We start from the raw sequence: 27,019 nt of genomic DNA, 5'->3' as shown, positions 1-27,019 counted from the left end.
TCCTTCTCTCTTTTTCTCTCCTTCCTTCCTTCCTTCATTCCTTTTTCTTTTGTTTTGTTTTCTTTTTTGTCCTGGGCCTTGTGAACTCAAGGCCTGGGCACTGTCCCTGAGCTTTTGCTCAAGGCTAGCACTCTACCACTTGAACCACAGTGCCACTTGGGCTTTTACTCTGTATGTGGTACTGAGGAATTGAACACCTAGCTTCATACATACTAGACAAGCACTCTACCACTGAGCCACATTCCCAACCCCCCTCCCTTTTTTTTTTTATGCTGGTGCTAGAGCTTGAACTCAGGGCCTAAGCACTGTCCCTTAGCTTTTTTTTTTCCTCAAGGTTGGAGCTCTTACCACATGAACCACAACTCCACGTCCAACCTTTTGTTGGTTAATTAGAGATAATAGTCTGATTACTGCTTTGAACAGTAATCCTCAGATCTCAACATACTAAGTAACTAGGATTATAGGCATGAGACACTGGTGCCCTGCCAAATGTTTTCTTTTGGATGAACCAGTCACTGTAGTTATTTCTGAGGAAATCATCTAAATGTAATACAAATTTTCATAAACATAGATAACATTTTTATTGAAAAAGTATCTCATACTGGGAAAGATGGTTGGATGGCACTTAAAAAAAATCTGCATGAACTGGCCACCAGTGGCTCATGCCTGTAATCCTAGCTACTCAGGGGGCTGAGATCTGAAGATTGCAGTTTGAAGCCAGACTAGGCAGAAAAGTTTGAGAGACTTTTATTGCTAATTAATCATACAAAGAAAGCTGGAAGTGAAGCTGTGGTTCAGGTGGTAGAGCACTAATCTTGAACAAAGAAGCTTCGGGGCAGCATCTAGGTAAGACCTGAGTTCAAACCTCAGGACTGGTACACACACAAAAACACACACAGATCTTTGTGGTGTTACCTATCTGCTAGAATAAGACAAAATTAAGTGAAACTCTTTTGTTTTGTTTGTATGTAACCGTAATGGGGCTTGAACTCAGGGTTTTGTGCTTTTGCTTGGCTGTTTTGCTCGTCTGGTGCTCTACTACTTGGGCCACACCTCTGTTTCTTCACTTAGAGATACATGTCTCATGGACTTTTCTGTGCAGGCTGGCTTCAAACCAAGATTCTTAAGATCTCAGTCTTCTAAGTCATTAGGACTACAGGTATGAGCTAGTGTCCAGCATTGAAAATATCATTCCTTTTTTTAAACATTTGCATGATTCAGATACTATGTTTTGGGAAAATGTTTACATACCAACTCAGGTCAGTTGAAGACTATTCTCTGGAGTAAATACATCCCTATGAATAAAATTGCTATGCTACAGTACTCCAATTTTACATTTTTACTAAATTGTTCTTAAAAGGAACTGGTCTAGTATTTTACTTCCATCATTCATGTTTGGATGTTCTAGTTAGGTGTTTCATTCTAATATGGAGATAAATGGCATACTATAGTTTGATATTGCATTTTCTTGGCTACTAGTAAGAGTGTCTTCATAATGTTTAAAAAAGATTTTTTTGTATTGCTTTTATTGATTCATAGTTTATCATGTGATCTGGATGTTAATTTAACAGTGATTTTTTTTCCCCAGAGAATCTTTTCCTCTCGAGCATATCTTTATTTGTGTTGATACTAGAGCTTGAAGGGCCTTGTATTTACCGTTGTGTTTTCACTCTAGGTGACACTTCCACTTCCAGCTTTTTGCTGGCTAATTGTAGAGAAAAGACTCATGGGGCTGGGAAGGTGGCTCAGTGGTAGAGCGCTTGCCTTGCATGCATGAGGTCTTGGGCTCCATTCCTCAGCACATAAGAAAAAAAGAAAAAAAGCCAGAAGTGGCACTGTGGCTCAGGTGGTAGAATGCTAGCCTTGAGCTGAAGAGCTGAGGGACAGGGCCCAGGCCCAGAGTTCAGGCCCCACGACCGGACCCCCCCCCCCAAAAAAAAAGAGTCTCATGGACTTTCTGCCAGGGCTGGCTTCAAATCGTGATTTTCACCTCTTCATCTCCTGAACAGTATAGGCGTAAGCTACTAGCATTCCATTCTAGTGGAATATCTTGTTATATTTTATTTCAGAAATCTTATCTGTAAATGATTGGATAAATGATGAGAAAGTACAAGTTTTCCTTACAAAAAAGTTCCAATTCTAAATAGATATTCCCTCTTTTAGGAGATAGATTTTTTAAAATATTTTTTTATTGTGATTAAGTGATTCAACATAAATTCCACAAATTTCACAGTATTGTGAGATAGTGATACTTAGTTAAAGTCACAAACACATTCTAACCTTCATGAGGCAAACTGTTATGTTTGTGGTCTATAAAGTTTGTGAATTCTATGAGCTTTGACAATACAACTATTTCTTCCACACTGGGTGGTATGTACATTTCTTTCCTTTTGCCTAGTGTTAGCTTTTCCCTCTTTCCCTCTCATACCCTCTCATTCCATAGGAGGTAGATCTTAATTCCTCTCTTTTACTTTTATTTAAGTATAGTTGGTAACTCTTATCCAAAGACTAGACAGTATGAAGCTGGGCTCTGGAGGCTCACGCCTGTAGTCCTAGCTACTAAGGAGGCTGAGATCTGAGGATCGCAGTTCAAAGCCAGCTTGGGCAGCAAAGTCCATGAGACTCTTATCTCCAGTTAACCACCAGAAAACCAGAAGTGGTGCTGTGGATGTAAGTGGTAGAGCATTAGCCTTGAGTTAGAGAGCTCAAGGACAGTGCTCAGGCCTTGAGTTCAAGCCCCACAATCACCACCACCAACAACAAAAAGAATAGAGAGTATGGAAACAGGTGTAATATAGTAAGATGACACCATTTTACCTGAAAAATTAGGGTTAACCATGCAGTGATGACATGTTGCTATCAGATATAACCATATAACACAATGAGGAAGGAATGCCCCCATGGTGGTGGTTTTTCCCCAAAGTCACAATGTCAATGTGATCATGAATAAAACATTCGAAAAACTCACCTGGAGGGACATTCTATAAACGTGTACAATATCCAAACCATTAAGGTACGAAAAGCAAGGAAGGAATGAGAGCTGTCTCTGACCAGAGGAAACAAGGAGACATAATAAATAAATGCCATTTGGTATCCTGGATTGGATCCTAGAACAGAATCTGGTTACTAGCATAAAAATTGGGAAACCTTGGGTAATGTTTGGAATTTACGAAATAGACATGGTTTTTAGTCTGGCAAATGTACCCTAGTGATCTAAAATGTTAACATTAGGGTGAACTAGGTGAGAGGGGAATTCTTTGAATCATCTGTGCAACTCTTCTGCATATCTAAAGTTATATTAAACTTTTACTAAGAATTTTTGACTTTTATTAGTTCTAAGGTACCATTCTATATGGTATACCATTGTTTTATTTACTATTAAGAAAAAAAAATGTACAAATTGGAGAGAGACTCAACAAATGGGACTACCTTAAAATAAAAAGCTTCTGCACAGATAAAGCTATCGCAACCAAGCTAGAAAGACAACCAACTAATTGGGAAAAAATATTTACCAGCAATATATCAGACAAGGGGTTAACATCCTGTATATACAGGGAACTCAAGAAACTAATCCCTCCCAAACCTAACAAACCAATTACTAAATGGGCAAGGGAACTAAAGAGGGACTTCTCAAATGAAGAAATAAAAATGGCAAAGAAACACATGAGGAAATGTTCATCATCCCTGGTGGTGAAGGAAATGCAAATAAAGACAACCCTGAGATACCACCTTACCCCAGTCAGAATGTCCCACATCCACAAATCAGCCAACGACAAATGCTGGAGGGGATGTAGAACGAGGAACGCTATTACACTGCTGGTGGGAATGTACACTCATACAACCACTTTGGAAAGCAGTCTGGAGGGTCCTTGAAAGCTAAAGATTGACCTCCCTTACGACCCAGTCATACCACTTCTAGGCATCTACCCTGAACAACAGGAACCAATATACAAGGACACGTGCACCTCCATGTTTATTGCAGCACTGTTCGCAATAGCTAGGATATGGAAACAACCTAGATGCCCCACCACAGATGAATGGATCCAAAAATTGTGGTATCTATAGACAATGGAATATTATGCAGCCATTAGAAATGACAAAATAATGGCATTTGCAGGGAAATGGATGGAGCTAGAAGGAATCATGTTGAGCGAGGTAAGCCAAGAACGAAGAGACAAACAGTACATGGTCTCCCTGATAAGTGGATGATAAATCCAAAATGTTAGGTGATATGACAAAACTAACAGGACTTAAGAAACAAAGAACTCCCACTCATCTGGTTGAACCACTACCAAATATCCCCATGCTGCTGATCACATATATGGTATATAACATGTGAGCACCGTTATATATTACAGACTGTGATAGACAATTTGCTCCAGGAAAGTTAGAATGAACTTGTGACTTTAAATGAGCATCATTATTCCACAATACTGTGAATTTCCGGAAATTAAGTAATCACTTAATCACAATCAAAAAAAAAAAAAAAAAACCTTGGGGAAGGGAAGGGAGGGAGGGGATGGTAGGGGGAAAACAATGGAGGGGGTAACAATGTTCAAGAGGAAGTGTACTCATTACCTCACTCATGTAACTGTAACCCTCTGTATAGTATCTTTACAATAAAAAAATTAAAAAAAGAAAAAAAAAGAAAAATGTGTCCTGTAAAATTAAGGCATGGCATCAGTTCGAAGAGGTACCCTGATTCCATAGCTATGAAGGAATAAAAGGTGCATCTAGTAGTAGATGAATACGGTTTTGTTTTGTTTTTAATTAGGTACTGTATAGCCAAAAGCTACAGAAAAGCAAATGGTGAGAAATTTCCCTTCCTCTTCCTGAAAGTAGTTAGTGTTACCAGTTACTTGTGTAGCCTTCCTGGTATGTTAGCGGAGTATGTGGACAATTATGTTATGTCCCATCCTTCATGTACTTTTACCTAAGTGGCTGCTCCATTGAGCTGTCTCTTGCATTTCTTCTTCACTCTTCATTGTATAATGTATCTCAGAGATAGTTTCATATCACAATCTACTATGTAGAAGCAGTATCTTTGTGTAGATGTGTCAGTGTATTTAAAAATGTTGTATAACCTTACAAACATGTCATTTTACACACCTGTATGTTTGTCTTTAGGATTCAATTCTTAGAAGTTAAATTGCTGTACAGGAGCTATGTGCATCTGAAATTCTATTACATAGAGTCAGTTAGCTTTCTGAAGAGATTATCCTAATTTTTAGATTTTTAAAAATTTTGTTGTAAAGATCCTGTACAGAGGGGTTATAGTTACATGAGGAAGGTAATGAGTACATTTCTTGTTGAACATTGTTACCCACTCCTTTGTTTTTTTCCCACTATCCCTTCTCCCCCCACAAAATAATTTTATTGTTACTATTAATGTGTTATATAGAGGGGAATTGTTCCAATTTTTGTTACTAGCACAGTAAGGTCTTTATAGCATTTTTAAACAGAACTTTCAAAAACAATTTTTTTGGGTGAATTGAACCTTGTACATGCTAGATAAATGTCTTACAATGAAGCCACACCCAGAGCCCACAAATTTCATATTCTAATATAGTCTTTTCCTTTTGGCTTGTGTTTTTGTGAAGTTATATTTTAAAACTTTTTCTATACTGACTTTGTAAAGATAGTCTCCTGTATTTTACTGCCTCAAAATTAAAAAAAATTTGCCTCTTCACATTCTGATTTATCCAGCTGTAAGACAGATAAAAAGGTAAAATCAAAGAAGTTGGATAAGTATCTTAGAATCCTAAATTTAAGTTAGAGATATCAGTATGAAATTATGCTGTATTTTCTGTCTTAAAAAATATTTCCTAGTGTTCTCTACTGAAAACAACAACAATAAAAACCCAAACCAACCTACTATTGAACATTTCTAGTAATATACTTTCTAAATCTAAATTTATTCTTAATGTCAGAAATTCTGGAAGGTAAACTGGAACATCATTTCCTATTATCAAATTGTTGGGGGAGATTCCATTTCTATCAGCCATAGAACGGCTTTATCTAAGCCAGGGTTTCAACTGAGAACAACTTAAAAAGCTGCAAAATATTAAAAATATAATTGTTTGAAGGCTTTGGAAAGTGGGCAGTGTAGCTAAAGGACTCGAGAGATGAAAGTTTTGGGGAAAGTAAGCTCAGAGGGGTGAAACAAGTTTTGATACAGTTTTTCCCATGAAGGGATTGATTGCCTGATTTGAAATGTACAGTTTAGGTGGTTGAGCAGAAAGTGGTGGTAGAACTTAAATTCTAAGCGAGTTTGGGTAACTGTGCAGTGGTGAAGAGACAGAATTGGGAATTTAGAGCCTTTAAACAAAGATGAGAGTAGTACATTCTAGACTTTTAGTTGGCAGCCCTCAAGAATGGGCTATACATCTCTGCTTAAGAGTGAACTCAAAATAGATCAGTTCTCACAAAGGCTGAAGCATACCTTTCAAATTACCTCAATCCTTGATTGGATTAAAGAGATCTGTTCCCAGCTCTATAGCTTGTTAGAAGCAAATGTACATCTGTGGAGGAAGACAATATCAAGTATTGCTCCAAATTATCTGTATATGTTTTTACCTATTTAGTGATAATATATAATATGTAGCTAGCTATATACAATTGCGTATATCCATTAATATTATAAAACTTAATCCTGGGGCTGGGAAGGTGGCTCAGTGGTAGAGGGTTTGCCTTGCATGCATGAGGCCCTGGGTTGGATTCCTCAGCACCACATAAGCAAAAAGAAAAAAAGCCGGAAGTGGTGCTGTGGCTCAAGTGGTAGAACACTAGCCTTGAGCTGAAGAGCTGAGGGACAGTGCCCAGGCCCAGAGTTCAGGCCCACAACCGGACCCCCCCCCAAAAAAAAAGTAAAAATTAACCCTGATGTTGAATAAAAAACAACCAGATACATTCATGAGAAAAAAATAGATACTTGAAACAGACTCTTAGAGAGATAGATAAGATAGTAAAGACTCATTTCCTCTTGCTTCTCCCTGTAGACTGTTAGAATTAGTATAAAGGAGAACTCTTGAAGATTGTACAAAGTTAAATTGGTTCAGGACCACAGTGTTGGAAGAACATCATAGCCACCAAGTATCTTTTATTCTTTCCTATCCAACAGAGGATGGTCTCTTACACTGTGTTTCCTGACTCATTGACCTAGCAACAGAACAGAGTCCATAGATGCTATCCCTTCTTTGAATCAAATGCATTCCCTCTGAAGATATTGAAGAAGCCTGAAAACATTGGTAAAGGGCATCAGTTGAGAACTGTAATCTTAACACTGTACATCTGTTAAGACAAAGCACGCCCTTTCCTCATGCATTCTGACACTTTACTTTTTCCCAAGACATACCAAGAAAGGTATGCAGAAGTGGCAAGAGAGACTTAGCTATAGCAAGCAATCTAGACTCTACCACTTGAGCTATAGGGCCACTTCTGGTTCTTTGGTGGTTTATTGGAGATAAGAGTCTCATGAACTTTCCTGCCTGGGCTGGCTTTGAACCGCAATCCTCAGATCTCAGCTTCCTGAATAGCTATGTGGGAGCCACTGGCGCCCAGCTGAAAATACTTTTTTCTGTATGTGCTTGAAATTCCCCTTCCTGGCCATTGACAGCTGAATGGGTATTACCTACAAAAAAGCACACAGCTACAAAAAAAACAAAAAAGCCTAGAATAACAAGTATCTTTGGGTCTCATCAACTTCTGAACTGACAAGAGGTCTGATCTATAACAAATGGCTAATCCAGGAAGCCTCTTTGTTTCTGAGGGCTCAGCCTTGCCTTTCCTACTCATAGATACCAGAAAAGCTTACAGAGCAATATTGGGCCACCACCCTCCTCCCTTCCTAATAGATCCCCTGCAACCTAGTTGGGGGAACTCCTCGGTCCCCTAAAACACTCCAGCACAGACCATGGGAACCAAGGGGAGCTAAATAAAGCAAGCCAAATATAACACTATTACGGCTCTGAAAGTCAATCTGCCATTGAAACAATAACCCAGAAAAAGTAGACTGAGATCTCTACACTGAAACTAATAGTGGTGACTATTTGCTAAAATAAAACACTTGATAGCAGCATATATGACAGACTCATAACTTACTAGACAAAAAATGTTCAGAATACAGTAGAAAACACCACCATAGGAAGCCATAGCTTGAATAAGACCATCAATAGACAGTAGCACAAGATAAATCAGTACAGGCACATGTGGCTCACACCTATAATCCTAGCTACTCAGGAGGCTAATCTGAGGATTGAGTTTTGAAGCAGACAAATTGGAGAGACTCCATATGTGTGTGTGCGCATGTGTATGTATATGTGTGTACATGTGTGAACGTGCACCAGCACTAGGACTTAAACTTGGGGGCTTCACACTCTAATTTGACTTTTTCACTCAAGATTTGCACTCTAAGCCGGGCACTGGTGGCTCACGCCTGTAATCCTAGCTATTCAGGAGGCTGAGATCTGAGGATCGAGGTTCAAAGCCAGCCCGGGCAGGAAAGTCTGTGAGACTCCTATTTCCAATAAACCGCTAGAAAACCAGAAGTGGCACTGTAGCTCAAGTGGTAGAGCGCTCGCCTTGAGCTGAAGAGCTGAGGGACAGCATCCAGGCCCAGAGTTCAAGCCCCATGACCGACAAAAAAAAAAAAATTGCACTCTACCATTTGAGCCACACCTTCACCTCCAGTTTTCTTTTCTTTTTCTTTATTGCCTTTTCTGTTTATGTGATGCTGAGGAGTCGAACCCAGGGCCTTATGCATGCAAGGCAAGTACTGTACCGCTGACCACCTTCCCAGCCCAAACATTTTCTTTTTTTCTTTATTGTCTTTTTTATTTTTTGCCAGTCCTGGGGCCTGGGCACTGTCTCTGAGCTTCTTTTGCTCGAGGCTAGTGCTCTACCACTTGAGCCACAGTGCCACTTCCAGCTTTTTCTGTGTATGTGGTACTGAGGAATTGACCCCAGGGCTTCATGTATGCTAGGCAAGCACTCTGCCACTGAGCCACATCCCCAGCCCCACCTACAGGTTTGCTGGTTATTTGGAAATAAGGGTCTCACAAACTTTTCTGCCCAGGCAGGCTTTGAACCTTAGCCCTTAGATCTCAGCTTCCTCAGTAGCTACTGTGATCCACTGGTGCCCATCTGGGGGAATGTTAACCAGCAAAAAGCTTGAAATAGGCATGGCTTAAGTGGTAGAGTACCAGATATAACCAGAAAAAGCCCAATAAGAGTACAGGCGCCATATTATTTTGAAAAAAAATTAAAAAATACAAAATTCACAGCAAAGATTAAATAAAATAGACCAGCCAAATAAAAAGAACCAGTCAGAAGTTATGATCAGTGAGCTTGAGGATAGAACAGTAGAACTCACTTTATTTATTTGGTCCGGTTGTGAGGCCTGAACTCTGGGCCTGGGCGCTGTCCCTCAGCTCTTCAGCTCAAGGCTAGCACTCTTATCACTTGAGCCACAGCACCACTTCCGGCTTTTTTTTTTCTTTTTACTTACGTTGTGCTGAGGAATCGAACCCAGGGCCTCAGGCATGCAAGGCAAGCACTCTACCACTGAGCAACCTTCCCAACCCGAATTCACTTAATTTAAATGACAGAGAGAAAGCAGACTAAAAAAAAAAAAATTGAAAGTGGGGCTAAAAGAGTATTTGAAAGAAATAACAGCTGAAAACATACCATGTTTGGCAAAAGAAACAAGGAACCAAGAAGTCATGCAAACTCTCCATACAGAATACCTTCTCTGCTGGGTGCCCGTGGCTCACGCTTGTAATCTTAGCTACTCAGGAAGCTGAGATCTGAGGATCGCAGTTCAAAACCATCCCTGGCAGGAAAGTCTGTGAGACTGACTCATATGTCCAATTAACCACCAGAAAACTGGATGTGGGTCTGTGCCCAAGTGGTAGGGCACTGGCCTTGAGCTGAAGAGCTCAGGGTCAGTGCCCAGGCCCAGAGTTCTAGCCTCATGACTGATAAAATTAAACAAAAAACCCAGAATATATCCACTGAAATCAGACTTAAGATATGTCAAAATTAAGTTCTTGAGATCTACAGAGAAGTTACCTCAAATAGCCAAGAGAAATGATGATGCATTTCATTACTTGTAGTAAACATCAATTCAGATAGTCATAAAGTTCTCATCTGTGCCAGAAGGAAGTGGCACATTCTTTGATTTTTCTTTTCTTTTTTGTCAGTTATGGGGCTTGAACTCTGGGCTTGGGTGCTGTCTCTGTGCTTTTTTTCAGCTGAAGGCGAGCACTTTACCACTTGAACCACAGCGCCACTTCCGGTTTTCTGTTGGTTAATTGGAGATAAGAGTCTTATGGACTTTCCTGCTTGAGCTATCTTTGAACTGCAATCCTCAGATCTCAGCCTCCTGAGTAGCTAGGATTACAGGTGTGAGCCACTGGCTCCTGGCTGTCTTTCTTTTTTGACAGTTGTGGGGATTGACCTCAAGGCTTGGGTGCTATCCCTGAGTTCTTTTGCTCAGGGTTAGTATTCTACCACTTTGAGTCACAGCTCTACTTCTAGTTTTTGAGTGGTTAATTGGAGATAAGTCTCACTGGGGACTTTTCTGTCCAGGCTGGCATGGAACTGCGATCCTCAAATCCCAGCTTTCTGAGTAGGTAGGATTATAGGCATGAGCCACAAGTGCCCGGCAGCACATTATTTTTCAAATGCCAAATGAGAGACCTGTCCATCTTGAATTCCGTATTTGTTAAAATTATCCCTCAGGAATTAAAGGGGAACAAGAAAATTCTTAGATGATGGACAACTAACACAGTTTGTTGCTAGCACAACTATCCATTAAGATTAATTAAAAGAGCTTGGCGCCAGTGGTCCAAGCCTGTAATCGTAGCTACTAAGGAGGCTGAGTTCTGAGGATTGTGGTTCAAAGCCAGCCCTGATAGGAAAGCCTGTGAATCTTCTCTCCAATTAACCACTAGAAAACCGGAAGTAGTGCTGTGGCTCAAGTGTTAAGAGTGCTTGCCTTGAGCTGAAGAGCTGAGGGACAGTGCCCAGGCCCAGAGGTCAAGCCCAACAACAAAAAAAGATTGGCTAGAAGTTGGTTAAACAGAAAGGAGATGATAAATGAAGGGACTAAGGACATTAGAAAGGAAGAAGGCACAATGGAGAGAGCAGAATTTGAGCACATAGAATAATATTTTTTTTTTTCCTTCTGAGGTTTTTGTTTTTTTGGGTTTTTTTTGCCAGTCCTAGGGCCTGAACTCAGGGCCTGGACACTGAGCTTCTTTTGCTCAAGGCTAGCAACTAAGAAGTGGCGCTGTAGCTTAAGTGGTAGAGCACTTGCCTTTAGTTGAAGAGCTGAGGGACAGTGCCCAGGCCCAGAGTTCAGGCCCCACGACCAACCAAAAAAAAAAAAAAAGGACAGGAAAAAAAAAAAAAAGGCTAGCAACTCTGCCACTTGAGCCACAGCACCACTTCAGGCTTTTTCTGTTTATGTGGTACTAAGGAATTGAAATCAGGGCTTCATGCATGCTAGGCAAACTTCTGAGTTTTAACAATTGTATTTGGTGATTTAATCAAAATTTAAAACTACTGGGCTGGGAAGGTGGCTCAGTGGTAGAGCGCTTGCCTTGCATGCATGAGGCCCTGGGTTCGATTCCTCAGCACCACATAAGCAAAAAGAAAAAAACCGGAAGTGGCGCTGTGGCTCAAGTGGTAGAGCGCTAGCCTTGAGCTGAAGAGCTGAGGGACAGCGCCCAGGCCCAGAGTTCAGGCCCCACGACCGGACCCAAAAAAAAAAAAAAATTAAAACTACTGATTCTAGCCAGGTATTGGTGGCTCACGCCTGTAATTCTAGCTACTCAGCAGGCTGAGATCTGAGGATCGCAGTTCAAAGCCAGCTGGGGCAGGAAAGTCCCTGAGACTCTTATTTTCAATAAACCACCAGAAAACCAGAAGTGGCACTGTAGCTCAAGTGGTAGAGCGCTTGCCTTTAGCTGAAGAGATGAGGGACAGCACTCAGGCCTAGAGTTCAAGCCCCACGACCAACAAAAACAAAACAATAAAACCCCAACTGATTCTAAAGATGATATTTATATGAAGATAGAAGGCCTAAATGAAAGCCATTTTTCCATACTTCAAAGTGACAGAATGTCTCTAATAACTCATGTTTACATTATAGTAACTACTTGGAAAACTACAAAAAGATAAACTCAAAAACAATATAAACCAATAATTTGTTGATAGTTTTAAGTATTCCTATTTTTATCTCCATTGATGATGAAAAGAATTTTGTATTTGTACTAGTAATCAGAAAGGCAAAGGAGAGAGAAATACATAATTTAGACGTTTTAGGTTATTGGATCTTATGAGTAAAGCTACTAACATATACAAGTCTGCGTGAAGATCAAATGGATAAAGAAATGATATATTAATATAACAGAATACTAAACAATAGGGAGCAAACTATTGATAAAATACTCAGACACAGGCTGATCAAAAACTATTTCTGTGATTCTATTAAGCCTGGTTCTCTAAAACTGCTCAGTAGTGACACAATTGGGATCAATCTTTGAGGTAGAAGTTGGGAAGCATTACTTGCAAAGAGAAGTAGGAGTATACATTTAAAAATGGTTGCTTTTTAATTTTTTAAAGGTGTTTGCACTTTATCACATATAAATTATTCCTCATATCAGGATGGTTAAAAATCTGGTTGTAACTGGGCATGATGACACATGTATTTATGAGGCTGAGGTTAGGATCACAAATTTGAGGTTAGCTTGGGCTATATATAGCAAGCAAGTCCCCTTTCCTCCCAGAAAAAAGGTTGGAAGGAATCAAATCCATATAGCAGTCATATTATACTAAATGTGAGTAGTTCATCTTACATTGATCCAGTAAAATACTATCAGATTATGTTAAGAAACAAAACATAACCAGGTACTATGTAGAAGAAAGAACCTTGGAAATTTTTTTTTTTTTTTTTTTGGTCTGGTCATGGGGCCTGAACTCTGGGCCTGGGTGCTGTCCCTCAGCTCTTCAGCTCAAGGCTAGAGCTCTACCACTGGAGCCACAGTGCCACCTCCGGCTTTTTTCTTTTTGCTTATATGATGCTAAGGAATCGAACCCAGGGCCTCAGGCATGAAAGTCAAGTGCTCTACCACTGAGCCACCTTCCCAGCCCAGAACCTTGGAAATTTTATAAAGATAAAAGCCTGGCTCACATCTGTAATCCTAGCTACTCAGGAAGCTAAGATCTGAAGATCATGGTTCGAAGTCCACTTGGGCAGGAAAGTCTGTGAGATTCATGTCTAATTAAGCACCAAAAAAGCTACAAGTGGAGCTGTGGCCAAGTACTAGCCTTGAGCAAAAAGGCTGAAAACAGTTGGATTACAAGAAAACAACAAAAAAGTGAAGTAATAATAGATAAAGTGGAATTTATGCATCAAAATGATTAGTGGGTATTACCATAATTAAAGGTCCAACTTATAAGCATCTAATACTCATAAGCTTGTGTGGCTAAATAGGTAAATAAAGCAAAAACAATGTGAAAAATGCGATATAGTAGTCATGTATGAAATATCAGTATGTTTCTTAGAATTAAATATAGTAGGTAAAAAATAAAAAGTATGAGGAAATGAGGTGTTTTCTAAAAATCTAATTACAGGTATATATAAAGAAATAGTGTTTTAGAGTACTACAATAGATTTTGGGGGGGGGGGTGGGGGGAGAGTATCAGGATTGAACCCAGGGCCTCATGCATGGCAGGCAAGCTCTCTACCACTGAGCTTTATCTCTGGCCCTTAAATTTTTTTTTTAATTTTTAATTTTTATTTTTGTCGGTCATGGGGCTTGAACTCTGGGCCTGAGTGCTGTCCCTCAGCTCTTCAGCTCAAGGCAAGCGCTCTACCACTTGAGCTACAGTGCCACTTCCAGTTTTCTGGTGGTTTATTGGAGACAGGAGTCTCACGGTCTTTCCTGCCCAGGCTGGCTTTGAACCTCGATCCTCAGATCTCAGCCTCCTGAGTAGCTAGGATTACAGATGTGAGCCACCAGCGCCCAGCAATTTTTAAAAAATTTTTATTTTGAGAGGTCTTGTTAAACTAAGCTTATCTTAAACTTTCCATCCTCCTTCTTCAGTCTCTCAAGTAATGCCCCCCAACCATGTTCAAGGGCTTTGGTTAAAGTTTGTCAATGTCCAAGATACTTGATAAAGAAAATTTTAACATGGGTAAAGTTGAGATTTTGCAATCCACATAGTTGGGTAAATTAGAAAGGTAACTTATAGGATGACTCCTTTGCAACCTCTTTTCACGAAAGGTTCCCCTATCCTGCCTATATTTGTTTCTACTACAGAATTATTCTTAATGTATTTTATTGTATTGAGGTTTGAACTCAGGCACTTACTGTTTAAGCTACATCACTAGTTCTCCTACCCCTCCACCCCTTTTGGTGGTACTGAAGTTTTAGTGTTTTCTTAAACTGAGAAGTTGGTAGTGATAAGCAGTGTTGTGTGTGTTTATATGTATGTGTGTCTGTCTAGTATTTCTGGCCTTGTATTGTGGGAATCGCTTTATGTTTGAATTTAGTGCCTTTGTGTCACCTCTAGTAAACTAGCTTTCCTTAGTACACAGCAGGCCATATCCATGACCACATCTAGGTCATCAGTGATACTGTTAAAATCCATCTGAGATTTTAGGATAATATATGTGGACTTGCCTTTCAAATCTCTAAACTTTCAGTAACTGTTTGACCATTCATTAGAACACAGAGAATTTAAAATTAAAAACTGGTGAAAATAAGCTGGTGCCAGGAGGGCATGCTTGTAACCCTAGCTACTCAGGAGGCTAAGATAGGAGAATTGCAGTTTAGAGTCAACCCAGGCAGGAAAGTCTGTGAGACTCTTTCTCCAACTAACCACTAAAAAGCCAGAAGTGGAGCTTTGGCTCAAGTAGTAGAGCACCAGCTTTGAGTAAAAAATTAAAAGGATGGTACCTAGGCTCTGAGTTCAAGTACCAAAACAAAACGAAACAAATGAAAAAAGCTGGTGAAATATAAAAGAAAAAGAACACCAATACATTTTCTTTTTTGTCAATTGTGGGGCTTGAACTCAGGCCCGGGTGCTGTCTCTGAGTTCTTTTGCTCAAGGCCACACTTCCACCTCCAGTTTTTGAGTTGTAATTTGGAGTCTCATGGAGACTTCTCTGGCTAGGTTGGCTTTGAACTGTGATCTTCAGATCACAGCCACCTTCTTTTTTTTTTTTTTTTAATTGTGAAAATACCGTACAGAGGGTTACAATTACATGGGCAAGGTAATGAGTGCATTTCTTATCAAGCATTGTTGCCTCCTCCTTTGTTTCCCCTTCTCATCCCTTCCCATCCCCCCTCTTAATATCCCCCCCCCCCCCCCCCCCCCGCCAAAGTTGTAAAGCTCATTTTCGTTCGCAGCCTTCTTGAGTAGCTAGGATTATAAGCGTGAGCTATCAGTGCCTGGCCATGAATAGCATATTCTTATACATTGCTTTTGCAATGAGTTGTTAAAAGCACTTTGGAAAATCATTTGGCAGCATAGGGTTAACAATGGAAATTGGTATTCCTATGGCATAGTAATCCTTCTAAGCTTTTATTCTTAGAAATAAAAGCACAAGTTAAGTAAGGCCATGTGTAAAGGGATATTTATTATAGCCGTGTTATTAATGCCATCTAACCAAAAGAACGGAAAGGCAGAAAACTTGATAACGTCCATAGCTTGGAATATGCTTCATGAAAAGGAATGCATTCAGCTATTTCCCATTAGCTGAAGAGGTTCTTTCAGTTTTGCTGAGAAAGATGTAAAAAAGTTTGTATAGTAATTAATCTTTGTGACCAAAATTGATTTAAGATAATCATGCATATATTATAGGCTTATGAGTTATGAAGAAAATAGTTAAGGATGCTTGAAAGGTAGTTAAATGTGTATCTTGATTGGAGGTAGTTGGAGTAATTGGGAGGGTGAATAAAAAGGGAGAATTGTTCATTAGTGAGGGGGAAAGGCTTGTTCATTTCTGTACATTATTTGTAGAACTATGTTCCAAGATATCAAATAAGTATTTCAAGTAAAGAGACCTTTTCTAAATATGATAACTGATTTGCAAACCTAAAACTATTCTTAGAAGTCCATAGAAACTCTTCAGAACAAACAAGGTGATAGAAAGCTATAAAACTTTTTGAGCCTAAAACAAAGAATCATGGAAACACATGCACAAAATAAATAATACCCAGTGGGAAATTTATTTATCTATAAAACTAGAAGACTAAAGTAGTTTTTATGTTATTTTTTTTTTTTTGTCGGTTGTAGGGCTTGAACTCTGGGCCTGGGTGCTGTCCGTAACTTGAGCCACAGTGCACTTCCAGTTTTCTGGTAGTTTAGTAAAGAGTCTCAGGACTTTCCTGCCAGGGCTGGCTTTGAACCTCGATCCTCAGATCTCAGCCTCCTGAGTAGCTAGGATTACAGGCGTGAGCCACCAGTGCGTGGCTGCATAATGAAAATAAATTGCAACCCTATGATTAGTGAAGTCAAAGCATTGATGAGACAGGATCTGCTATCATTTTGTCAATACCTAAAAGTGTTTTGAAACGTCAGATTTAGGAATGTGTGGGAAGAGAGATGCTAGTACACACTGCTAAATGGCCACAGTGGGTGGGCTGTGTTATGGTTCGAGGTGCTTTCTCACCACAGCTATGATGGCCTCAGTACTGTTGTTTTATGTGTACATGGCTTGTTCTTATTTTTTTAAACAAAATCCTATTTATGTAAGATCTTGTAGCCATTTTTATTTTTATAGTATAAACTATAGCTTTCCCATCTCAGCTAGAAAGAAGTATGTTTTTTGTTCATCTATGTTGGCTTTAATGTTTACATATTCATTTTTTTACATGTGTAGGAAATGTTTTATCCAAATTTGTATAAACTGAATATGTCAGATAATTTTCTACTATGGTGTACATTACCCAATCTGCTTACTTTGCATTGCATTGAGAATTAAGAAAGATATTGATAGATGATTGACAGACTGACTTTTTAAACATTTATTTAAATTACAGACTAACTGGATCTTCTGGGTTTGTAACAGATGGACCTGGAAACTATAAATATAAAACGAAGTGCACATGGCTCATTGAAGGACAGTAAGTAGTATTGGTTGATGTAATTTTTTTTCAATTTTACTCTTTTAGAATACAACACTTTGGGGGGGCTGGGAAGGTGGCTCAGTGGTAGAGCGCTTGCCTTGCATGCATGAGGCCCTGGGTTCAATTCCTCAGCACCACATAAGCAAAAAGAAAAAAGCCGGAAGTGGTACTGTGGCTCAAGTGGTAGAGCGCTAGCCTTGAGCTGAAGAGCTGAGGGACAGTGCCTAAGCCCAGAGTTCAGTTCCCACGACTGACCGGACTCAAAAAAAAAAAAAAAGAATACAACACTTTGTAGCAATAATGAAATAAATGGTCACATCAGAAATTTACATACTCTCAATTGTAATAGTGAAACTATTAAAGTGTTTTAATAATTAACTTTAAAAGCATTATGAAACTTTAATACTGTATCATTTTTGTATGCACATGTTTTTTATTGTGGGCAGAGAAACCAAAATAAGTATTATTGCTTAAATATGTTTCCTTCTGTGGCCACTCTAGCTCATGCCTTCTTTATGGCAGATCTTTTGTTTTGTTTTTGGACATGGGTCTTAAACTCAGGGCCTGAGTGCTGTCCCTAAGTGTTTTCATCCAAAGTTAGTGCTCTACCACTTTGAGCCACAGCACCACTTCCCAATTTTTGGTGGCTAATTGGATATAAGAGTCTCATGGACTTTCCTTCCCAGGCTGACTTTGAACTGCAATCCTCAGATCTCTTAGCTCCTTGAGTAGCTAGGATTACAGGCATGAACTACTGTGCCCAGTTTTCATGGTAGACTTTAGCTCAATATTTCTCAAAGTCTCAAGGTAACTTTACACTCTTAAATTTAGAAGTTTCATTCCAAATAACTTTTGTTATGTGCAATATATTTATTCATTTTAAAGCAACAATTATAAACTTACCTTATGTTGACATAAATGATGTTTTTATGGAGGAAAATGCCCTATAGGTATTAAGAAGAGTAGCACTATATCACATTTTCCAAATCCCTTTAATGACTAGCTACTTCAGGATTTCTTTTTCCTTTTTAAAAAATAATTTTATACTTAATCAGATTTAAACATAGATTGGAAAGTTGCAAATGAGAAGGAAAATTTAAGTATTTGAGAAAAAAAAGACTGGCAGATTTATCTATTGCAAAAAATAGAAATTGCCAGTAGTTTTGTCTAGATGCTGGAAGGACTGGATGATTTGAAATAAGATACACAGGGAAGGTGGCTCAGTGGTAAAGCGCTTGCCTTGCATGCTTGAGGCCCTGGGTTCGATTCCTCAGCACCCAAAAGCAAAAAAACAAGCCAGAAGTGGTGCTGTGGCTCAAGTGGTAGAGCGCTAGCCTTGAGCTGAAGAGCTGAGGGGCAGCGCCCAGGCTCAGAGTTCAGGCCCACGACGGGACCCAAAATAAAAAAAAAAAAAAAATGAAATTAGATACACAAATGTGATTTGAGCACTGGTGGCTCACACCTGTAAACCTCCTATTCAGAAGGCTAGATGGGAGGATTGACTTTCAAGGCCAGCCTGGAGAGAAGTCATGAAACTCTCATCTCCAATTAACTAGTGGAGATATGAGTCAAGTGGTGGAGTGCCAGCCTTGAGCAAAAAACTAAGTAAAAGTAAGAGGCCTTGAGTTCAAATCCCAGTACTGGCAAAAAAAAAAATCGAACAAAAGACAGTTGTGGAGAGGGAAAGAGAACTTGTGGTGGGCTTATTTGCAGAATCAAAGTGTCACATGAAGTGAAAATAGTAGTATTGGAACTAGTCTGCCCAGTAGTGTGGCGTTGTTCAGTACAACTTAGTTATCATAAGACTCAATCTAAGTCAAAGCATATAAATTTTTTCCTAGCTTTTACTAGACAGTGCCATGAAAAGGCACAGGGATAGGCAAATTTAGAAAATTGATAGTGTATGAAATGATGTAGTGTGTTGAACAAGGGAGGAAGTTCAGAAATGGAAGGGCTACTGGATTGGTTCAGAGTATATTAAAGACTGGCTACTAAATGAACTGTAAGTCCAGAGAGTCATGTACCATGTCTGTTTTGTTTCTTATCAAATGTTTAATAGTCTTGCACATAGTACTAAATAAATGTTTGAAAAAGAAAGGAATGTTGTTTACATATTAACTTCTTTTCTCCTTGTAAGCTCTTAAAAAGTCGATGTTTTTCTAAAATGTTTAATGGTTATGATGATGATTGTTTTGTTTTTGTTCTTTTCAGGCCAAATAGAATAATGAGACTTCGTTTTAATCATTTTGCTACAGAGTGTAGTTGGGACCATTTATATGTTTATGATGGGGACTCAATTTATGCACCACTAATTGCTGCCTTTAGGTAGGTTCAGTCATATAAATACCAGGTAACCATTATTTAATTTTTAAATTTAAAGGTATTTTCTGGATTACATTCTTACTGAATTCACTTGTGTTATCATTTTGAACATTTATTTAATGGAAGAGAAACTAGTTCTGGAGTCCTATCACCTGTGTGCTAGTCCTTACTGGGTTTCTGTGGATACTAAGTTTCTAGGCGATGTGCTTGATCTATTTTCAGTTTCTTTTTTTTTGGGTCCGGTCGTGGGGCCTGAACTCTGGGCCTGGGTACTGTCCCTCAGCTTTTCAGCTCAAGGCTAGCATTCTACCACTTCAGCCACAGCGCCACTTCTAGCTTTTTTACTTTTTGCTTATGTGGTGCTGTGGAATCGAACCCAGGGCCTCATGCATGCCAGACAAGCGCTCTACCACTGAGCCACCTTCCCAGCCCCCGTTTTCAGTTTCTTGATGTATAAAAATTGTAATAACACTCAAGTTTACCTGCTCTTCTTGGTGGTAGTGAATATTTTAAATTCTTTTTGTGATTGGTAACTTGGATAATATTTATTTCTGTGAAAAATTTAAATTAGAAACTATGTCCATCTTGTTCCTAATATTATGTAGGCCTTTAGGGATTATGTGTTGAATGCAAATATAGGTGTGTGTGTGTGTGTGTGTGTGTGTGTGTGTGTGTGTGTGTGTGTGTGTGTGTGTGTGTGTGTGTGTGTGTGTGTGTGTGTGTGTGTGTGTGTGTGTGTGTGTGTGTGTGTGTGTGTGTGTTCATGGATATGCATTATTTATGGCAAAGGGAAAGAATACACATAAAATAGTGAGTACCTGAGAATGAGGAATATAATAGTTATATATTGTGATTATTTTTTTCTCCAGCAAATATATTTTACATTAGTAGAGTCAAATAGTTTCACAAACATGGGGTATTCTTTATTATTCTGATACTTTAGTATTTATTAACAGTAAGTAGCAGTGTTTATTATGTTATAGGCATGAACCACCAGCACCCAGCATCTTCACCTCTATTGCTTAGGAGAGATTTTTACTCACTTCTCTGAACTAAAACCAAGACCACGTTCTGGGACTAAAAGTTTTACTTATAGGGCCAAAAGAACAGGCCATGGTTAGGCCAGGTGAAGCATTTAGAATTATATCTGCCAAAGTATTGAGCATGTATGCCTTTATGCCAGAATTTGAAACATACCTTGTTTTATGACAAAATGCACCTCAGATTTTTAACAGAAGTATGAAACCTAAGTATGATGTTATATTACTTGTTGTAGATTCATTTGTTATTTTGTATTTTGTATTATTATTATGTTAGTCATAGGACTTGCTCTGGGCCTGGGCGCTGTCCCTGAGCTCTTCAGATCAAGGCAAGCACTCAACCACTTGCCACTTCTGGTTTTCTAGTGGTTTATTGGAGATAGGAGTCTCACGGACTTTCCTGCGGGGCTGGCTTTAACCCAACCCTGATCCTCAGCTCTCAGCCTCCTTAGTAGCTAGGATTGTAGGCGTGAGCCCAGCCTAGAGTTTTTTTGTTTTTTTTTTTTAAAGAAAGTCTTACATGATGAGGTAGTTACTAAACTGTGAGGAAGACTTATGGAAGCAGGAGTCTGTCTCACACTAAGTTGAAGCTGTACTCGCAGAGGTTAGTTGGTAGTCAGATTATGCCCTAAGTATGTTTGCAGAGCCCATATGTGCCTGAGGCAATTCTGCTGAGTTTCAGGTCTTAAAGAAATATCCAGGTGGTTTTTTTCCCCAAATTTTCAGAAATGGTTTTAAACAATAAAGGGCTGTGTTTAATGTATAAAACTATGAACAGCCTTAAGACAGTTTTTCCTTTGTTCAGGTTGAACAACTAGCTACTGAATAGTAAGTATCTACTTATATTTACTAATTTCTTTAGGGGCTGGTATAAGGGAGGTATGAGGTAGCTTAGGGTGACATTTGGGTGGCATACTTTCAGTATTTCTTTCTCATATGTTTTCCATTGCACTGTGTGTTGAGTGAGATGTGTTAGTGTATATTTACTCAAAGTTCATTTTTGTCATAAGCCAATTTTTTTGTTTTTACTCTGAGAGAAATTCATATACTGCACAACTGTCTTAATTTCAAATTTTTTAAGAGAATGGAAGTAAATGCCTAGCGTCTGCCATTGGGAAGCTGATCCATCTCTTCCAGCGTCATGTAGAGTTGGTAAAGTCATCCATCATACACATTTAAATGTCTTCACCATATGAAGAAGACCTTTAACCATTTCTTATTTAGTATCTGCTAGTGAGGTGCTGTATAAGCTCTAACAGTTTAATCCTTGTCTCACTGTGAGTTTGACCTACATTTGAGGCAGCAGAGGCTCAGAGATGTCAGTAACATGCTCAGGTATATGGAACAAGAATTGGAGCTCCTGTCTATTTGACCCTCAGATTCATGGTGGACTAACAGAGAGTGCAGGATCTCACACATGTGACTGAAATCTCCAAGTTTTCAACCTACCTGCTTCTCAGTGGCTCTTCTCAGTGGTCTTGCAAGTATATATCCTGCCAACATTTCAGGGGATCCTGGAATAGATGGAGCACCTAAAATCTCAAATGATCCAAAACCTGAAACTTGTTGAATATTGACATGACACCACAAATGTAAAATTTATACCATTAAACCTTATTTCATGTACAAAATTGTTAAAGGTAACATTTAAAATTACTTCCAGGCTATGTATATAGGTATATATGAAATATAAACTTTTCTGAGTAGATATGGATCCTAACTCCAAAGGTATTATGTATATGCAAATACTTCCAAATCTGAAACAAATCTGATTTCAAGTATTTGGATAAAGATTAACCAACAGCTATAGAAAGCCAATGAAAGCATGATGTCTGAAACCTTTAGTTTTTAAGCTCTTTGATCAAATTTCACCTCAGAGTCTTTCACTAACAGCCTTTCTAAAGCAGCACCTTCTGTTCTTTCCTCTGCCTTGTTTTACTTCATGGCATTATGTCTGCCTGGTGTTGTATACACATATGCACCTGTGTGCATGGATATATCCAGGCTTATTTATTTCTCCAGCTAAACTTCACTAGAGCAGGGATATTGTCTTGTCATTGTTTTATTCCTGCTACATGGGATAGTGCCTCACATGTTGTAAGTGCTTAGTAAACTTGTTATTTGAACACGTACATAATGGAAAATGCACCAGGACTTTGTAATCCCTGGATCTTAGGGTTCCAGGACTCTATCTTCATGTTAAAAAGTAAATGAAAATCCCATCCTTTCCTCATCTTCATTCCTTACTTAGGTACTCCTTCAGTTACTTTTATATATATTCAACCTAAGTTCACATAAATGTCCACTTATATTAGGCCTGTTGTTCTGCAGTCTCTGCTTGTTAGTCTTTGCCAGTTTACAGATTCCTAATGATTCATTTAACTGACTCCCTATGGAGAAGCACATAGGTTGTTTATTTATTAGGTGGAGTTGTATGTGGGGAGAAAATTACATGGGACCTGGTAAGGATCTAGTTGTTATCTGTATGTAATGTTGGTGGTGAATCAATAATGGGACAAAAGTCAGGGACACAGAAATACAAATGATAAGCAACCAGGAAAAATGATAAACATCAGGAATATAAAAGGACTCAAAACTGCATAAAAATCACTTATTAGCAAAGCAAATTAGACAAGGTGAGGTGAAGCCTTTCAACTTTTCATTTTGTATTGATAGGATTTTAAGTTAGTATTTCTGTTCTGGAAAAGAAGTTGGTATTATGGATTAAGAGCCTTAAATGTGGCATTTAGATCCTTTAACTTATTAATTCATTTCCTCACCTAGATTTATTAGCACCCAATCTGTGCTTATTTAGAATATTATGTACTGGGCTCCAAGAGAAGTTCTTTTTTTTTTAGTGTTAAATATGTTTATTATAAACTTTAGACACAAATATAGATTTTTTAGGCCATTCACGTGTACATTAAAACAAAAAAGCTGCAAACTACAACAATATATTTAATTATACAAATGAAGCCACTCTGCGGTGATTACGGGATGGTTGTCTGTGCACGTTGATCAGAGTCTTTTGTCTTTGAAGCCTAAGATCCAGAAGTGTTGTTACTGCCCCTGAGAGAAGTTCTAAGGACAACCTAAAAGATTTTAGTGAAAGGGAATTCTTATGGAGTATTATTTATAAAACTATAGAAATGATACCATGAAGATAATAAAAAGAAAAGAAAAAATATATATAACCAGGTAGGCAAACAAATACATTAGAATGCTAATAGAGTTGGGGTTTGAAGTCTTCCTAGTTTCTTTATATTCACATATATAAATTATAATTTAATAATTCCTTTTATTCTTATATAAGTAACTATAACTTTCAGTAGTACATAGTTAGCATTCACAAATTTGTTACTTCATGTGATTGTGGAGATTTAGGAGTATTATAACATATTTTGAGTACATTTTCTTTAAAAAAAATTTATTTTTATTTTTATTTTTTTTATTTTTTTTTTGGTCCGGTCGTGGGGCCTGAACTCTGGGCCTGGGCACTGTCCCTCAGCTCTTCAGCTCAAGGCTAGCACTCTACCACTTGAGCCACAGCGCCACTTCTGGCTTTTTTCTTTTTGCTTATGTGGGGCTGAGGAATCGAACCCAGGGCCTCGAGCATGCAAGGTAAGCGCTCTACCACTGAGCCACCTTCCCAGCCCCTAAAAAAATTTTTTTATAACACATTTTATAAAGAAAGAAGAGAGTGCTGGGAATGTGGCTTTAGCGGTAAAGTGCTTCCCTCACATGCATGAAGTCCGCCCAGGCCCTGATTTCAAGCCCCAGGACTGGCAAAAAAAGAAAGAAAGGGGGGGGGGAAGGAGGGATGGAAGGAGGGAGTGAACCATTGACTTCAAATCTTTCTAGGGATAAAACCCCAAACTAAAGGAAGCCTAGCAAAAATTATCTTTTTCTCAGCAGATCCCGAACAGACAGGGTAGCTTTGTGCATTGAACTTAGGAATTCATCTCTTTAACTGGATGTGGTTTAAAAAATTGTTAAAATGAAACCAGTTTTGAATTTATATCTGCCATAATTTGATGCATCTTTGTTTGTGTTTCCCTTAAAAGAAATGTGTTTCTATTTCAGTGGCCTCATTGTTCCTGAGAGAGATGGTAATGAAACTGTCCCCGAGGTTGTTGCCACATCAGGTTATGCCCTGCTGCATTTTTTTAGTGATGCTGCTTATAATCTGACTGGATTTAATATCACTTACAAGTAAGATATTTAAATCTAGCTTTGTGATATTTACAAGAAAATATAGGGCATCAGGTATTTCTCTAAGCAGAGTTGTGGGAACTGATTTTCTACTTCTCTTACGAGGAGAAAAAGTAAAATTCTCATCTTACGTGGCAGGACCATAATTTCAACCTAGTGTTACTGCCATGGAGCTTCTCTGGAAGAGTCGCTTTTTCCTATTATTGGATAGAAACATTTGTGTCTTTCTTTTTTTTACTAAGTAAATAACAGATATGCACTTGTCATGTCATCATGAAATCCATACTCTAAGCATTGTAAGACCCAGTTTATCTCCAATTATTCTTGTCTTCTTCATATGAGAACCCAACAGGGTTGATTTGATTTCATTATTTGTAGCTCAGGTGCTAGCTGTGCAGTGTTGAGTGACTCTACTTGGGCTGAATGATAAGTGCAATTATGCCAGGTGAATTGAAGAGACAGTGAGATCTTTAAACCTGTGTAGGAGGAAGTTCTGGTAAACGAGTATTGCTTTGTATTGACTTTGTTTTCCCCTCTGTCTTTATAGTTTTGATATGTGTCCAAATAATTGCTCAGGCCGAGGAGAATGTAAGATTAGTAACAGCAGCAACACCGTTGAGTGTGAGTGCTCTGAAAACTGGAAAGGTGAATCATGTGACATTCCTCACTGTACAAACAACTGTGGTTTTCCTCATCAAGGCATTTGCAATTCAAGTAATGTTAGAGGATGTTCCTGCTTCTCCGAATGGCAGGGTAGGAACTTCTTTTAATTCACAGAATGCTTCTGTTTAATGCATCGGAATTGAATTTATTCTTAGTGTCTGTACAATTTATGTTGATAAAATATATAGCATTTAATCTTTCACCTTCTTTCATTGTTTCTGCATCTGTGTTTGTGGTCTCCTTAGTACTATGGAGGGTTTGACATCCTCTTCAGCTTATTCAAGGAAGTTGCAGAACTTGGGCTAAACCATAGTGCCATAAGAGATCATGTCAGACATTGCATGAGAGTGCATAGCAGACAACAAGAGTTGACAAAAGTGCTATTTCCTCAGAGTTGTTCTTTTTTTAAATTGTTATTATTAAGGTGATATACAGAGGAGTTACTGTTTCATAAGTCAGGTAATAAACACATTTCTGCAGTGTCACCCCTTCTTTTGCTCTCTCCCAGTTTTTCCCTCCTGTCATTACCCACAAGTTGTATAGTTCATTTTCAACATAGTGTCTACTGAGTACTACTGTGTTTGTTTACCCTTTGTCCCTCCATTTCTGTGTCCCACTACCCTATGAAGACAGATAATAGAACAAAACCAAACAAAGAGAAAAACTCAAGAAATAAACCAACAAAAATGTGATCACAATGCCATCTTCAACAGCAGTAAAAAAAATTGTTTCCATTTCCTGAAATTCATATAAAATATCATTTGTATCTTCAGAAGCATGAAGGCATTGAACCTTTGGGTTCTTCCCCTAAGAGTATCCTTCTTTAGTCTCACTGTGTGTGAATGTCTAGAGTCCTGTATAATTTATCATGTCCCAGAGTATTTTAGATGTAACTACCACATAGAAGAGAAAACGTGGTGTTTGTCTCTCTGAGCTTGGCTTACCTAACTTAACATGGTTTGTTCTAGGTCCAGAAATGTTCTTTTTTTTTTGGGGGGGGGGTCCAGTTGTGGGTCCTGAACTCTGGACCTGGGCACTGTCCCTCAGCTCTTCAGCTCAAGGCTAGTGCTCTACCACTTGAGCCACAGCGCCACTTCCAGCTTTTTTTCTGCTTATGTGGTGCTGATATTGAGGAGTTAATAGCTGGAGTTAAATATTGTTAGCAGAAGCTAAACCTCCTGAGAATGGAATCTGTCTCTTGCATCTGTAAAGTTCTTGGCTTAATCAGAGGATCGAGAAGTTTTGTTACTGTGACTAGGTCTGGTTGTTGTATTTTAGCCCTATAATTTTTCTTTGTTTTGCTCCCTCTCTCTTTTTCCCTTATTTTTGGTTTTACTGGAGTCTGAACTTGGAGCTTCATGCTTGCTAGGCAGGTATTCTCCTATTTAAGCCATACATTCAGCCTTTTTTTCTTTGGTGATTTGTTTACATATTTTGCTTGTGCTGATGTTAGCATTTAGGGCCTCATGCTCTTTTTTTTTTTTTTTTGCTTTTTTACTAACAGCTAGTGTTCTACTACTTGAACCACAACTACACTTCTGGCTTTTTGTTAGTTAATTGGAGATAAAGGTCTATGGATTTTCTTGCCCAGGCTAGTTTTGAACTTCAGTCCTCAGATCTTAGCCTCCTGAGTAGCTAAGA

The 27,019-nt window shown here is 38.7% G+C and overlaps 1 protein-coding gene across 2 annotated transcripts in view; it reads left to right on the top strand.

Annotated features, from left to right (window-relative positions):
- Nucleotides 1-27,019, top strand: part of Atrn (attractin) — a 103,225-nt gene that overhangs the window by 16,709 nt on the left and 59,497 nt on the right. For both annotated transcript variants that reach the window (XM_070006873.1, XM_070006872.1), the window contains exons 2-5: nucleotides 17,055-17,138; nucleotides 19,353-19,466; nucleotides 24,587-24,715; nucleotides 25,263-25,468. In XM_070006873.1, the coding sequence (XP_069862974.1) occupies nucleotides 17,055-17,138; nucleotides 19,353-19,466; nucleotides 24,587-24,715; nucleotides 25,263-25,468 (533 nt within the window). The remainder of the gene's footprint in view (nucleotides 1-17,054; nucleotides 17,139-19,352; nucleotides 19,467-24,586; nucleotides 24,716-25,262; nucleotides 25,469-27,019) is intronic.

Source organism: Dipodomys merriami, unplaced genomic scaffold (genome assembly GCF_024711535.1).
Source record: "Dipodomys merriami isolate MVZ:Mamm:240054 unplaced genomic scaffold, mDipMer1.0.p SCAF_7, whole genome shotgun sequence".
NCBI lineage: Eukaryota > Metazoa > Chordata > Mammalia > Rodentia > Heteromyidae > Dipodomys > Dipodomys merriami.
The sequence above is the reverse complement of the archived record's forward strand: the minus strand, read 5'-3'. Positions and strand labels throughout refer to the sequence as shown.